General features: G+C 44.4%; 2 protein-coding genes across 2 annotated transcripts in view; one reads left to right on the forward strand and one right to left on the reverse strand.

The window, feature by feature from the left end:
• The window catches only part of ap1s3a (adaptor related protein complex 1 subunit sigma 3a), a 4,146-nt gene extending 1,649 nt beyond the window's left edge, over positions 1–2,497 (forward strand). Inside the window, exons 2-5 of the mRNA XM_056283584.1 lie at positions 1–95; positions 1,119–1,227; positions 1,449–1,586; positions 1,682–2,497. The exon at positions 1–95 is cut by the window's left edge and continues 84 nt beyond it. Of these exons, the coding sequence (XP_056139559.1) occupies positions 1–95; positions 1,119–1,227; positions 1,449–1,586; positions 1,682–1,717 (378 nt within the window). The 3' untranslated portion in view covers positions 1,718–2,497. The remainder of the gene's footprint in view (positions 96–1,118; positions 1,228–1,448; positions 1,587–1,681) is intronic.
• Positions 2,498–3,108: 611 nt separating this feature from the next.
• scg2a (secretogranin II a) lies at positions 3,109–4,974 on the reverse strand. Its single transcript, XM_056282811.1, has one exon. The coding sequence runs from the start codon at positions 4,972–4,974 to the stop codon at positions 3,109–3,111; it is 1,866 nt and encodes a 621-aa protein (XP_056138786.1).
• Positions 4,975–16,111: the final 11,137 nt, after the last annotated feature.

Here is a 16,111-nt window from a genome sequence, read left to right on the forward strand (position 1 = left end):
AAGGTGATCCGTGACATGACCATGATGGTACTGGCCCGTCCACCGCGCTCCTGCAACTTCCTCCACTGGAGGGACCTCAAGATCGTCTATAAGAGGTGGTTTATGCTAAAAGGGCTGGAATAGGAGGGAAAGATGAGAAGGGAGAAAAAGAGGGATAGGGAAAAGCTAAAAAGGAGGACAGCCTGGGTTTCTGGGCCTCTTCAACCCGTTTCTCTCTTTCATTTATGTCTCTTAGTCTTTTTATCATCATGATTTAGGAGTTTTTTCCCCTTATTTTTCATCACAGAAACCCTCTATTTTCTCCCAACAGCTACAGACCCACCACCCTGTGTTTGCATTGCTGCTAATCAGTGCATAGAAACAGCCCTCGACTCTTGTAATGCTTAATGGTTAACTTGCCCAACCCCTTTGCTGTGGCTGGAAAGCACACACACACACACACACACACACACACTGGACACAAGCACACTCATTCTCAACAAAGGGATAACAAGGACGTAATTGGCGAGGGTCTGGTTAAACAGACAGCACAGCTCTCTCTCTCTCTCTCTCTCTCTCTCTCTCTCTCTCTCTCTCTCTCTCTCTCTCTCTCTCTCTCTCTCTCTCTCTCTCTCTCTCTCTCTCTCTCTCTCTCTCTCTCTCTCTTTCTCTCTCTCACACACACACACACACACACACACACACACACGCACTGAGCTGCACAGGATGACTGGCCTACGCAGACTTAAGCTAATCCATATTCCTCCATTGCAAATGCATGTGTTGTGAACATGCCTATCAACATCACAGGGAAACCTTCACAATAGAACAGGTTAATTCTCACAAACACAATCTGGCACAACAAGACATGTTGTACAGTGTTTCTGGAATGATTTAGCTAATTTCTCCCAAGAAGGGATCATATTGAATTTAATGGGCCTTTTCGATCATTCATTGAATGAATTCATTGCACAACCTCGTTTCAGGTGTGATGCAAGGTATAATTATATTCTGTCACAAAATAATAAAGTAATCTTGTTTTATATTATTATTATCCTGATCATTTTCCTGCAGGGTTCTGGATCACACTTCAGAGAATTGTCGGTGTGAACTTTGCTCTTTAATCTGTTTAATGGCAGGTATGCCAGTCTGTATTTTTGCACGGGTCTGGAGGAGCAGGATAATGAGCTGCTGATGCTCGAAGTGCTGCACAGATATGTGGAGCTGCTGGACAAGTACTTTGGCAATGTAAGCAGAGCTACGAATGATTACACAGATGTTTTTGTATTGGTGATGGCAGGATTCATGAATTTGTAAAAGTTACATGATGCATTGCTTTATCAGTAGATGAGAGGAACGTCATGGAAACAACCTTGTTTCACAAAAGACTGCTTCCTGTTTGATCCATGCAATTCAGCAAAGTGCAAAAGGCTTTGTCAAAATTGCATAATGGAATATTGTCCTTTCAGGTTTGTGAACTGGATATCATATTTAACTTCGAGAAGGCTTATTTCATCTTGGATGAATTCCTGATGGGAGGAGAGGTTCAGGAAACCTCCAAAGTCACTGTAGGTGTGTTGTTGGAAGAAGCAGATACACTCCAAGAGGTACAGTACAGCAGCACAGGCCCCCACAGGTGGATTCAAGCTTTTCTGTCCTTCATGTATAAGACTACATTCCCTTATTTCTCCTTTATTCACAGACCATGGAGGAGTACATGAGCAAACCTGCCTACTGAGAGGAGCTTGAAGACGTGGCTATTCAGAGGAGATGCTTCCCGAAACGAGTTTCACATCATCTCAAGATGTGGTGTCCTTTAAGACTAGTCTGCTTTATGCTCAGTGTTGCTGTCCAATGGCTCATGAATGCATATATACACTTTTCAATGATACAATTAAGGGAAAATCAGATTTGCATGTATATATGATTTGTGTTTTAAACATTTCAGTGATTGTTTGAACATTTGCATACATAAGTGCCTTATATTTATTATTCTCAGGAAACGAATTGCAGATATGGATGGGGCTAATTCAGCAACAACATTGGTTTTTCCCCCTTTTATATGAATAAATACTTTTTCTCATTTGATTTGGCCATGAAGTATTGCTCAGAGGCTATTCTGCATATTCATCATTGTTTGATATGCCTATGCAGAGCTTTTAATGCTTGAGCAGATTGTTCAGTGCAGGAAGATGGATGAAAACTGGATTGCAGTACATAATAGCGTAAACAATATGTAACATTTTGTCTAGGACACTGACTGACACTTATTTTTCAGAGGAGGAAACAGCCTAAAAGCCATTTCCCAGTGTATGACCTTTGGGTTATTTACTGTAATGTCATGGATTACTGTAAATAACCGCTTTCAGGGACCATTAAATGAGGAAACACTACAAAATAAGGAAAAATAAAGTCAATGCTTTATTTACCCCAATAACATTACAGAGGACAACAATTAAGAAAGAAATGAACGGAATAAACACAAATGCATCCGAGGGATCCAACACTGGTTTGGTGTGCGCTGAAATGCAAGGCTGGTGAGCCACATGTACTAGTGGTCTGTCTGTATGTGTCGTTGAACAACTGACGACAAAGAAACATCAAATGAACCACGAAATCCAGTTATCACTAGCCTACGAATATGTGTCATCACCACACTCTCTTACTGTATCTCTGTTTCCTCTAAAAGTGTGAGTATAAAGCCTTTACTCCTATGTACATAATAACTGAAGTAGATTAGGTGTTCCTATTTCTCAAAATACTTTTATCATCTGTGTGTGTGTGTGTGTGTGTGTGCACCACCTGAAACTACCTACCTCGTGGGGACATTTAATGGGTCCCCATAAGGGAAAAAATGGTCTATTTGAGGGTTAGGATTTGGGTTTAGGGTTAGGGTTAGGATTAGGGTTAGGTTAAGGTTAGGGTAAGGGTTTAGGTTAGGCATGTAGTTATGATGGTTAAGGTTAGGGTTAAGGGCTAGGGAATGAATGTAGACAATGAGGGGGTCCCCACAAGTATAGGGTGACGTGTGTGTGTGTGTGTGTGTGTGTGTGTGTGTGTGTGTGTGTGTGTGTGTGTGTGTGTGTGTGTGTGTGTGTGTGTGTGTGTGTGTGTGTACAGCTCCACCATCTACTTCTCAGGTTTGGCGTCGCTATCATCACTCTCTTCGGTTTCTGGGTTAAGGTAGCTCATAATCTTCATCAACGCCTCTTCGTCCACATCGTCATCGGTCTGGGACTGTCTCTTTTGATGTGGGCTTTTATTTGAGTCCATTTGGTCAAAGTAGTCCTGTACCGCTTGTCCTAAAACGGTCTGTTCCCCTTCGTCTGCTGATGCGGGCCCGGAGGCTCTCTTTGGCCCTGCCTTGTCATAAACTGTGTCGGGGTACCGCGCCAGAATCTGAGCCGCTAGATATTCTGCCAATTCATCCTCGTCGCCCACGTCATCGTAGTCGTCCTGTAATTTGTCGGGAATTGTTTTTTGCCGGCGAACGTAGTCCTCTTGCCTCCCAAACTGCGTATCAAGTGGTAAACGGGAAGTTTTACGCTGCTTTTGTTTCTTGGGGGAACTTGACTCCTGATCTCCCACATCTGCCAATCCGAGGATGTTTATTATCTCTTCCTTAGTTATGTCCTTTGGTATGCTACCTGATCTCCTATCTGGCAGGGGTCTGTTGTAAAGTCTTGCTCCAGGGATGTTGTGTCTGTTGCTGGAGGATATATGAGAGACATTGTCCTCTAGCCTGGTCAATTCATTACTCTTACGGGGTTGTGTCTGGCTCCTTAGTGCGGATCTGCCTTGCTGTGTGTTTCCCCCAGTCTTCAGCATGTCCATCAGGTCTTCTGGCGGTATCTGGAACTTCTGAGAGATTTGAATGAGTTGATAGATTGCCTGTGGGTCAATGTCGTTGCCGTCCTTCAAATGAGCCACTCTCCTCTCGGCTCTCTTTTTCTCCTCCTCCAGCGCTCGCTTATGCTCCTCCTCTTCTGTTTCCTTAATTGCTCTTAGGAGATAATAATCTACCAGGTTCGCGATGTCATCTGGCTCGTCTCGCTGGTCCAAATCGAACCGGGTAGCTCGTTTGACAGGGTAGTTTTCTTCTTCATCCCCGTCATCCTGCTCATCCTCATAATCGTCTCCCTCTTCGTCATCACCGAAATACAGACTTCGGTCAGTCTCATGTTTGTTGTCTCTCTCCTCTTCCTCCTCCTCATCTTCATCCTGTTCTGCTAGCGGACTCCAGTCCGCCAGTCCTCTAGCGACATCCTCATACAACGGGTTCCTCACACTGAACATATCATCCTCATCCTCCTCGTCTTCATCAGCCACATCCCCCTCGTCCACTCTGCTGCTGTCCTCTTCATCTTCGAACATCGGCGGGTACTTCTTGTGAGGTCTGGTGCCACGCTGCATCTGATCCCAGCGATAAGCGCCATCCTTTTCATCTCTCACCAGTCTATCGCCCTCACCCAGTGAGAGCTGGGCAGTGTTGGGGAGTGTACGTGTGGGGTTGGAGGCTGTATCTGTCTCTTGAAGAGTGCGGAGCACTGCCTGCACCCATTCTTGAGTCTTGTTGTCCTCGTCTGCCTCACCCTCTGCCCCCTCCTCCACCTGCTGCTCCTTCTCTTCTCTCTCATTTTGCCCTGCCTGACCCTGGATCGGGGGAGCTAACCTTAGCATGTTGCGCAGCTTCTTTGTGTCATCCAAGAAACCTGTAGCGTCATACTCTGAAGTTGGAGGAGTCTGCTGGCGGGGGCTGGCACCGGTTCTTTGATGGAGGTTCTCAATGTACTCCAAGGCTTTGAGCATGTCTGTATTAGGAGTCTGGAGGGGGGTCCCCCTGGGGGGGTCTGGCTCACTGCCCCTCAGTCTGTATTCTCTCAGTGACGCCCCGTGGACACTGGGTGGACTGAGGAGGGAGAATAAGAGGAGGGGAGCAACAGAGAGGAGGAGGAAAGCATTTTCTGCTGTGGAGCTCTTGCAGGATGACAGCATGGTATCGCCTGGTGAAGATACAAAGGTGGGACATGTCAACGCTGACATTTAGACATTCAGCTGATAGACTGACAGCGATCAACGTCCTGGCATTTCCTAAATGTCTTCATCACATTAAATCTGTGGTTCAAAATAGGGGATTGGGGGAGGAGGGGGGTCAAAAGGGGGGCCTTTAAGGGCGCTGCCAGGGGAGTCTCGAGATAATAGGGAGATACTGAAAGCTTCAATCACAAAACATTAAGACATGAGTAATTATTCAGACAAATAGATGACACAAAGCGAGCAATTAATATTATAAGATAAGATAGCCTGTTTACTTCATGTGGGGTGGGGGGAAAGGAAATAAAGAAGGATTTTTTTGTTTTGTAAAATAGTGAAGGATTATTACAGCGGCAAAAATGTCTAAATCATCTTCGTGCTTTTTGTGGGTTAAATGGAATAAACTGGACTAAATGCAAAGGAGTGTGTACAGATTGAGTGGTAATGACAACAGGTAGACAGGTTATTATGCGTCCTAATGGGGGGGGCGCACTGGAAACGGTCCTTGGTCGCTAAAAAGCCACTATAGGTTGAATGTCGGACCCCCAATGCTCAAATCCCTGATTTAATATGTATCGACAACCACTTTGGCAAGGGTTGGCTTTCACTCCGATGTTTGAGACGTAAGGGTCGTCGTTTCGAACACGAGATTTCGAGTAAATCTTCAAACACCAAAGTTTGAAACTCGCCGCAACAACAATACGTAATTTGCAAGTTTTATAGCACCTTTATAAAAGCTGTCAGTCCCCCCCTCCCCTTTATCCTCATCCTTTCCTTATCCTTTTTTTTCCGTTTGCCGTTCGTATTCTGAAGATGATCAGGACCGTTTGCCGGGGGCACTAATAGCATGGGCATGCAGCTCTTACGCAAATCTCATTAAACTGCTGCTCTCCGGAATGAGTCACAGCCCCGTTGTCAAGGAAACCCAGCGGGGCTGATGCCGAGCGCAACTGTTCCCATGGACAATGTCTGCGTGCGACGCACAGACGCGCCACAGTAAACAGCGCCTTGTTTTTGGACAAAATGAGACAAAACCATCATCTAGTGTATGTCAGATCTTCCAAAACGCAACAGTCTGCATGTCGTTTGGAAAATGTTGCCCCCCCCTTTTTTTTACCCTCTCTGGTTTAAGATTAAATCGTCTTGTTTCACGTTGATTGATGAAAAATAGACTTCAGGAATAAATAGCAACCCGCGGCGAGCCAAAAGTTAGGAATAAAAATCATGAGTGTACTCTGAACCGCAGCGATGAGTGGAGAAACAGCCTACAACGCAGCCTCACCAAGGAACATCTACCCGTGCGACGCATCAGGTTGGCAAATCAGCTCTGCAAGAGTCAAGATGTAATTGCAAAACATCCCAGTCAGATCTCGTCTTATATGAATGCTAAAAAGAGCAAATTTAGTTTGTTTTAGGTGGATGATAAAGGCTTACCTTTCTATGTACTCTCTAACCAGAAGTCGCGAGTGAGCTTGGCATCTCTTTCGTAGTACCGAGGCGAGCACCGCGGACAGCTCCCCCGCGCTATATGAAGCGCCGCCTGACTCGTGCGTCAGAGGGCTCGGAGATACGCAATACTCGCTATAGGCCACACACACACGCACGCACGCACGCACGCACGCACGCACACACACACACACACACACACACACACACACACACACACACACACGCCTCATTTTATTCATCCGGATCCAAACAACCATTCCACTTTGAGTATAAATTGAAGATGGTTTACAATGAATTAACCATTACATCACCGGGCTCTCACAGAATTTTGCTGTGTAAACCTCATCATTTCATTTTGACATGAACTTTGGATTATCAGTGACTAAGAGGCTCCCCTGTCTCGGCCCAGCCTTTATCAAAATGTATAGGGTGGGACTGTGACCGTATCATCAAGACCCCCTTTTGGTGACATTGTGGACATCCATGCCGCTGGCCTCAGTAACTATACACACCCAGTTCTGGCGTTCTTATTTTGGTCTCTAGACTTTGTCATTGACAACCGGTAACGATATGTTGAGTCTCGGATGAGGTCTGCTGCGGCACAAAGAAGGTTCTGCTGCTTTTGGGAGGGGGGGGCGGGGAGACGGCTGAGTCCACCGATGACTCACGCATGGACTCCGCTGGAGCTTGAGTGGGGTGACGAAGGGACTGCGGAGACACGGGCTCGCGACGGGAGGTATGCGTGCGCGCGTGTCGACGCTGTCGACAGCCAATAATACACCATGGTCTCTATTTTTGGCAGCCTGGGTCAGAGGGGTGCCAGCTGTTTCATTCACAAATACCCATCGGTTCTGACTCTGATGTTAAGTTGTAGTGATGTGTTTATCATTCATCTACGGTCTGTTCTCCGATGTAAGAGGTTTCTTTTAATCACAGTTTGTGGTTTTTCAGCCACAATGTGGCAATAGTTATATGTTTGAAGCTAGTTAAAGTTCTATTGTTCAAAAGAGTCTTCCAGGGCTCCCTCTAATCCCTTTAGCATCAACACTAGTTATTCATTTCTCATAAAACTCGAAGATATTCTTTTTTTTTAGTCACTAATCTTGGGATAACAAACACGTGTCAAAGCACTTCATGATTGGCAGTCAATAAGACCAAGGGACCAGAGAATGAGGACAACACATCTGATTTGGAGCTTTTGCCTGTGCCCAGTTAAACTCCCGTTTATAATTATAGAATCACACACACACACACACACACACACACACACACACACACACACACACACACACACACACACACACACACACACACACACACAGAGTAAAGTTTAGGACGGATAAGGCTCCAGCTGTTGCTTGCTAATTGCTTGTGGTTGTGTATGAAGCAGGATTACTGGTAAATAGAAACCAATTACCGCTCTGTACCCCCCCCCCCCCGACTTACATCTGAAAACAAGGTTCTTCTTTGGTCAAATATACAGTTTCTTTGAAGCAATTAACATTTCCCCGAAATGTAAGCGCACAAGTGATGCAAGGCAACGGATGTTACACGTTTTCAGCTCAAAACTCACACAGTCCGGTCACTGACCATTTTTGACCATCAGTGACATAAGAACATGTTATCTCTGATGAATGGCTATTACTGAAGCAGGAAAAAGCAAGAATCCACACACACACACACACATATATATATATATATAAATATATATATATATATATATATTTATATATAAGCAAAATAATCCATTGAGTCAAGTAAATTCTTTATGAGACAGTACAAGCCTGTTTCATGCCATAAGCAGTCATCAACTGTCAATAAAGTTAGACGGGAAAGAACACATCCATGTTTCTTTCCCAGACCGGCAGCAATGTTCTTTTTGGAGAGCAGTGGCTTTCTCCTTGCAACCCTGCCATGCACAGCATTGTTGTTCAGTGCTCTCCTGATGGTGGACTCATAAACATTAGCCAATGTGAGAGAGGCCTGTAGTTGCTTAGAAGTTACCCTGGGTTCCTTTGTGACCTGGCTGACTATTACACGCCTTGCTCTTGGAGTGATCTTTGATGGTCGACCACTCCTGGGGAGGGTAACAATGATCTTGAATTTCCTCCATTTGTACACAATCTGTCTGACTGTGGCTTTACAGATGGTTTTGTAACCTTTTCCAGCCTGATGAGCATCAACAACGCTTTTTCTGATGTCCTCAGAAATCTCCTTTGTTCTTGCCATGATACACTTCCACAAACATATGTTGTGAAGATCAGACTTTGATAGATCCCTGTTCTTTAAATAAAACAGGGCGCCCAGTCACACCTGATTGTCATCCCATTGATTGAAAACACCTGACTCTAATTTCACCTTCAAATTAACTGCTAATCCTAGAGGTTCACATATTTTTGCCACTCACAGATATGTAATATTGGATCATTTTCCTCGATAAATAAATGACCAAGTATAATAATTTTGTCTCCTTTGTTTAATTGGGTTCTCTTTATCTACTTTTATGACTTGTGTGACAATCTGATGATGTTTTAGGTTATATTTATGCAGAAGTATAGAACATTCTAAAGGGTTCACAAACTTTCAAGCACCACTGTACGTTTCTATTTTGTCGTTGTCATCTCTCGTCACCATAGCTTGGTAGGTAACTCCTTTTGTCTGGCATTTTCTTTCGAGGGGGCACGAGTCGTTCACATGGCAGCTGCAGTTGGGGGAGTCTGTTTGTGATGAAGGTGTCATTGATTTGTTCATGATTCTTGTGTTGTGGGACAATATTATTTGTTGAATGTTAGGCATGCAGCTGTAACTACTTTTGATGGTGTTCCTATTGAATATCTTCCTCAGTTGATGGTCCGGGGTAAAGCACTTATCCGAAAGTTAAAAAAAAGCGCTTCCGATGTTTGTGGCCACGGTGTCACTGTAGGGTGGGTTGTACCAGCAGGTGATGTTTCGTTTTCTGCTACGTTTGTTGATTTGCTGACAGTCAGTGTGTAATGGTGGGTTGTACTTTAGCTTAAAATTGTAGCCGCTCTTTTGTAATGCATCTTGGTATGGAGGTGTGGCTTCACTGAAGATGGACTCACTAGATGATCATTTTGAAAGTATTCTATCAAAGTTTTTTGGGATTTTGTTCAAGATGGAGGGTGGGTGGTTGCTTCCTCTATGGACATACTGCAGCATGTTGTTGGGCTTAATGTGCGGCTTGTATGTGCCGTTCCTATGGTCCATTGAGATGTCCAGAAAGTCAGTTTGTTTTTTGTTTGCTTCAATTGTGATTTTTAGCCCATTGTTTGAGAATATTTTGCATATTGTTTTCTTAACTTGCTCGACCTCTCTTGGTGTTTTGCTACAAATTGCTAGCCCATCATCCTTGTAGAGTCCGACACCCCCCCCCACCCCCGACTCATCAGCTGCCTGTGTGCGACGCACGAAACAAGCTTGTACTGTTATGTATTAAAGTTTTTTTCCTACATCTATCTATCTATCTATCTATCTATCTATCTATCTATCTATCTATCTATCTATCTATCTATCTATCTATCTATCTATCTATCTATCTATCTATCTATCTATCTATCTATCTATCTATCTATCTATCTATCTATCTATGAAAAAAGCTATATATATATGTATATATATAAACTTTGTTAAAATAAACACTCAACGGTAGGGATAGTGCTCAACAAATAAGAAGCAAAATAATCCAGTTAGTCAAGTAAATTTTCGATGAGACAGTACAAGCCTGTTTCAGGCTATAAGCAATCATCAGCTGATGATTGCATAGAAAATGTACTTGACCAACTGGATTTTATTTTATATATATATATATACATATATATACATATATATATATGTATATGTATGTGTGTGTGTATATATATATACTTAGCACAAAAAGTAAGGAAATTTGTGTTTGGTAGATCATTTCTTTGTTGTAACAATGCTTCTTGGCAATAAATCGTATACCGTTGGAAATCCTGTTTATTTCCCTTTTAAGTGGTGCCACATTTGTAAGGAACATGCATTTGTGGGATGAGCAGCAGAGCTGGGTATGTGGGTTGCGCCCATGAAAAATTTGCCAAATCTTCTCTGCCGATGCCAAACAGCTTATTTTGCTGTTGCTATTGACTCTTGTTTTGAGCTTCTGTTACCCCAGGTGCTGACAATCAGCTGCCTGATATAAGATGTATTGTCAAGAAGCATTGTTACAACAAAAAAATAATCTACCAAACACAAATTTCCTTACTTTTTGTGCTAAGTTTATATACAAACAAAACACAGACAGGACTCTGATAAGGCAAACCAAAATGTTATTTTTCGCTGATATATGAAGATGTCTGTGAATGTTCTCATTCATCCAGGTCATAGTTATCCAAAGGAGTTGAATCAAGTGCAACTGGACTTGGTATATATCCGTGAAGACGTTTCGCCTCTCATCCAAGAGGCTTCCTCAGTTGGTGCCTTTCTGACTAGACCAAGCTACTGAGGATGCCTCTTGGATGAGAGGCGAAATGTCTTCACGGATATATACGAAGTCCAGTTGCACTTGATTCAACTCCTTTGGATATATGAAGATCTATCACACATTTTTTTTCATTTGTTTTTGGACCCCCTTTCTCCCTAATTGTATCTGGCCAATTACCCCACTCTTCCCGAGCTGTCCTGGTCTCTTCTCCACCCCACGCCGATTCGGGGAGGGTTGCAGACTACCACATGCTTCTTCCGATACATGTGGAGTCGCCAGCCGCTTCTTTTCACCTGACAGTGTGGAGTTTCGCCAGGGGTACGTAGCGCATGGGAGGATCATGCTATTCCCCACAGTTCCCCAGATCCCCGCGATCTTTCACTGTTTTTGATCAATATGACAGAAGCCAATGTGGGTTTTTTTGTTTTTTTGTTTTTTTTTGGAGGGGGGGTGCAGGTACTATGTTCTCCGACGTGGAGCTTTTTATGAAAAGTGTATATTATGCATTGCAATAGTATTAGAATAACATTGGGATATTATTAGAATGATGGAATGATAATAATAGAAAAAAAACATACTCATACATTCAGTGCTGAAAGTCAGCCTCCCTATGTAGTATGTATGTTAACTGAATGACATAGCAGAGTTTGGGTTCACATCATAGAGATTAATCCTGGTTTTCAGGGGAAAGGGGGATATTACCCTGTTGGTATCAACCAAGCCAAATATGCATGTGTCATGGTGAAGATATTACCTGAGCTGTCAGAAATAATAAGATTAACAGGTGAATGATACCTTGGATTGTCTCTTTACCGCTTCACAGAAAATCAGCCTCAAATATGTATATCCTTACATACAGTCTGTGCTTCTGAATGGATTGAAAAACAACTCTACCAATTTTCAGTAAAACATTCAGAGTCAGAGTCACAGAATCTGTTTTTTTTAGTGGCGAGCAACCTCCCTCTTTCCTTTGTCTCTCTACCCCCACCCCCATTCCTCATCCTTTCTAAAAGCGTCATCATCCCTCCTTTCTAAGCCTCTCCTCTCCTCTCCTCTCCTCTCCTCTCCTCTCCTCTCCTCTCCTCTCCTCTCCTCTCCTCCCCCCTCCTCTCCTCTCCTCTCTTCCGCACCTTGTTCCATCCCTGGCAGTTATCTGCATTTCATTCATTATGGGGCCTTTCAGCCTATGAGTCAGCTCCTTATCCCAGGTTTCGGTATCTGGGCAGGGACAATGGAGAGAGAGTGAGCGAGAGAGACAAGAGGTAATAAGACTCAAAGAGAGAAAGGGTGAGGTTGTCAGTGGCTCTGATGTGTATGGCGTCAGAGTTGCTTTGCTGTTCAATTAACTGTGTGTGTGTGTGTGTGTGTGTGTGTGTGTGTGTGTGTGTGTGTGTGTGTGTGTGTGTGTGTGTGTGTGTGAGAGTGAGTGAGAAAGCCGGATTATTAGGTGTGATGCATATTTGTCCTCTTCCATTTTGTGAATTATATCCCCATGTACGTGTCTCTATTTGATGACATTAGGAAGACGATGAGGAGATTCAATATGGACAAAAGTTGTTGGCACTGCCATCTTCTTTACTAAACTAATGCCCCGCACTGTGCTTGCATGGTCAAAAGCACATCATATTAGAGCGTCCGGGTAGCGTAGTGGTCCATTCTGTTGTCTACCAACACGGGGATCACCTGTTCGAATCCCCGTGTTACCTTTACCTCCGGCTTGGTCAGGCGTAGTATTAGCATGTAGCATGCTGCATGTATAACACTTGGAGGACTCACATCCAAGCAGAAAAGACCCTTCATAACACCCAAAGAAGACATTCATGATTCATAATGCATATAGGATGGACAAAGAGGGTGTCATATGCTATGCTAAGAACCCATTTTATCATGATGCTGGCAGAAAATACATTTGAATTTGAGATGCTGGCTGCCGCATCTCATGCTTTGCTATCTGCCATGTTGCTATGGAAAATTTCCCCCCATCCGGTTGCTTCCATGGGAAAGACAGACACAAAGAATTATGGGATGGTTTAATTATTCAGTGACCATAAGCTCCATACTTCATATTCTTGTGAATGTAGTGTGCAAAGACATGTCTTTGAGATACTAAATTTGCATACTGACATTATGCATACTAAAATTTTTATACTACAAGTATGTTGTATGTACAATACTACACAGCCAGAGAATAACACACAAGCAGGGACTGGGACAGGCCCATCACGGAGTATCCACAGTGGCATGTCCAGAATTATGTTCATGGGGCGGTAGTGGGGTAGCAAAGAGGCATTAGGCGGAACGGTGGCCCAGTGGTTAGCGCTGTCACCTCACAACAAGACGGTCCTGGGTTCGAGCCCCGGGGTTGTCCAACCTTGGGGGTCATCCGAGGTCATCCTCTGTGTGGAGTTTGCATGTTCCCCCCGTGTCTGTGGTGGCTTTGGTCCGGGTGCTCCGGTCTACCCCACCATCAAAAAAGACATGCATGTTAGGGTTAATACTCCTGTCTGTGCCCCTGACCGAGGCATGGCAAGACAAACTGGAGTTGGTCCCCAGGTGCTGCATGGCAGCTGCCCACTGCTCCTAGCTACACAGCTAGGATGGGTTAAATGCAGAGAAGAATTTCCCCACGGGGATTAATATAGTATCTAAAAAAAAAAATCTAAATTTAAAGGATTGGATATTTTCATGAATCACTTGCTCAATGTGATCTGATGACTAATTTGCTCATTATTTGAATACAGATTTCTATATAAATTCCTCAGAAAAGTTATTAATTCTTAAAGTACATCATCCTTACAAAGTATCTGTATTTTCCAAATAGTATCTCAGACACTATGACTCATTAAAAATATCTACATAGTTTCAGCTGCGTGTTCGACAATGACATCAATGGGTGGCAGGTATCATCTCTGAAGCCAAATACAAGTGGAAAATACATATTTTCTTTTGTTGGATTTTCACTGGTACAGGCCTGTGCAATAAATCCAGTCCTGTGTGTGTGTGTGTGTGTGTGTGTGTGTGTGTGTGTGTGTGTGTGTGTGTGTGTGTGTGTGTGTGTGTGTGTGTGTGTGTGTGTGTGTGTGTGTGTTTGTGTGAGAAATAGAGAGAGAGAAAGAGGGAGCTTGTCACTTCTAAACCTGAATATGTCTGAGAAAGAAGAAACATGAAAAAAAGACTATTCAAGATTGACCTTGACCCTTAGCTTCAAACGGATTTTTCTATTTGAATGATGGCAATACATACAGGTTTGATAAAAAAAGCAAATAACATAACAAATAAGAAAAAGGAGAAACAAACAAACAAATACATAAATACATACACTACCGTTCAAAAGTTTGGGATCACCCAAACAATTTCGTGTTTTCCATGAAAAGTCACACTTATTCACCACCATATGTTGTGAAATGAATAGAAAATAGAGTCAAGACATTGACAAGGTTAGAAATAATGATTTGTATTTGAAATAAGATTTTTTTTACATCAAACTTTGCTTTCGTCAAAGAATCCTCCATTTGCAGCAATTACAGCATTGCAGACCTTTGGCATTCTAGCTGTTAATTTGTTGAGGTAATCTGGAGAAATTGCACCCCACGCTTCCAGAAGCAGCTCCCACAAGTTGGATTGGTTGGATGGGCACTTCTTTGAGCAGATTGAGTTTCTGGAGCATCACATTTGTGGGGTCAATTAAACGCTCAAAATGGCCAGAAAAAGAGAACTTTCATCTGAAACTCGACAGTCTATTCTTGTTCTTAGAAATGAAGGCTATTCCATGCGAGAAATTGCTAAGAAATTGAAGATTTCCTACACCGGTGTGTACTACTCCCTTCAGAGGACAGCACAAACAGGCTCTAACAGGTACTATTTAATGAAGATGCCAGTTGGGGACCTGTGAGGCGTCTGTTTCTCAAACTAGAGACTCTAATGTACTTATCTTCTTGCTCAGTTGTGCAACGCGGCCTCCCACTTCTTTTTCTACTCTGGTTAGAGCAGCTGGGACCACTGTGCAAAACCCACGTGCCACGCAGGTGTCGTTCCAGCAGGAGAGCTCCTGTCTGACTCGGGCGAACGCAGCCAGCTCCTCTGGGACCTTGTGAGGCCAGCCGTTCTGGATGTAGGTGCAGAGCTGGGAGAGGACAGGGTCCTGATCGGAGGCTGCCCTCAGCTCCTGCAGAGAGACAGTGGCCTGGAGGGGTGTGTGTAGCATTTGGACAATGTCCTTTTCCACACAGTCAGTGTCCGTCTGTGGAGCTGGGGTGGAGACAGAGCGAGAGAGCAGGTCGGCGACAACATTGTCTCTGCCTGGGGTGAACTGCAGGCTGAAGTTGTACTGGCGGAGGCGGTCAGACCAGCGGTGCAGCCTCAGGGGTTTGTGGCCTGTCCCAGATGTGGACAGCAGCGCTGTCAGGGCCTGGTGATCTGTCCTGAGGGTGAAGGAGCGGCCATAGAGGTAGAGGTGCCACCTTTCACAAGCCCAGATACAGACTAACGCCTCACGCTCACCCACGGAGTACCGCTGCTCGGTCAGGTTGAGGGCACGGGAGGCGAAGGCAATGGGCTTCTCCACACCGTTCTGGGTTTGAGACAGCACGGCCCCTATCGCTGTGGCTGATGCGTCACAGGTCACAAAGGTGGAGCTGGAGATGTCGAAGTGAGCCAACACTGGTGGTGAAGTCAGTTGAGTCTTGAGATCACGCACAGCGTCACTGCATGCCTTTGACCACACCCATGGCTCGTCCTTACGCAGCAGCTGGCGCAGGGGGGCTGTGGTCGCAGAGTACTGGGGAAGAAACCTCAGGTAGTAACTTGTCATACCCAGGAAGGAGGCGACCTGGGCGGCCGAGCTGGGCTCAGGGATGGCCTGAATGGCGTCCACGTTGGATTGTAGTGGAGTTACACCGCTCGCTGACAGCCGGAACCCCACGAAGTCGATGGCTGGCACAGAGAGGACACATTTCTCAGCATTGAGAGTTAGCTTGTGCTTGGACAGGGCTGCGAAGACCATGTTAAGGCGCTTGTCGTGGATTTCACTGGTGGGCCCGTGTACCACTATATCGTCCAGATAAATGGCCACGCCCAGTATGCCAGCCAGCACGGAGACCATGATTTTCTGGAAGCAGCTAGGGGCGGAGCTGAGACCGAAAGGCATCCTGGTGTAGCGAAACACTCCTGCATGTGTCACAAAGG

The sequence above is a fragment of the Lampris incognitus genome, chromosome 7 (assembly GCF_029633865.1).
Source record: "Lampris incognitus isolate fLamInc1 chromosome 7, fLamInc1.hap2, whole genome shotgun sequence".
Classification (NCBI taxonomy): Eukaryota; Metazoa; Chordata; class Actinopteri; order Lampriformes; family Lampridae; genus Lampris; species Lampris incognitus.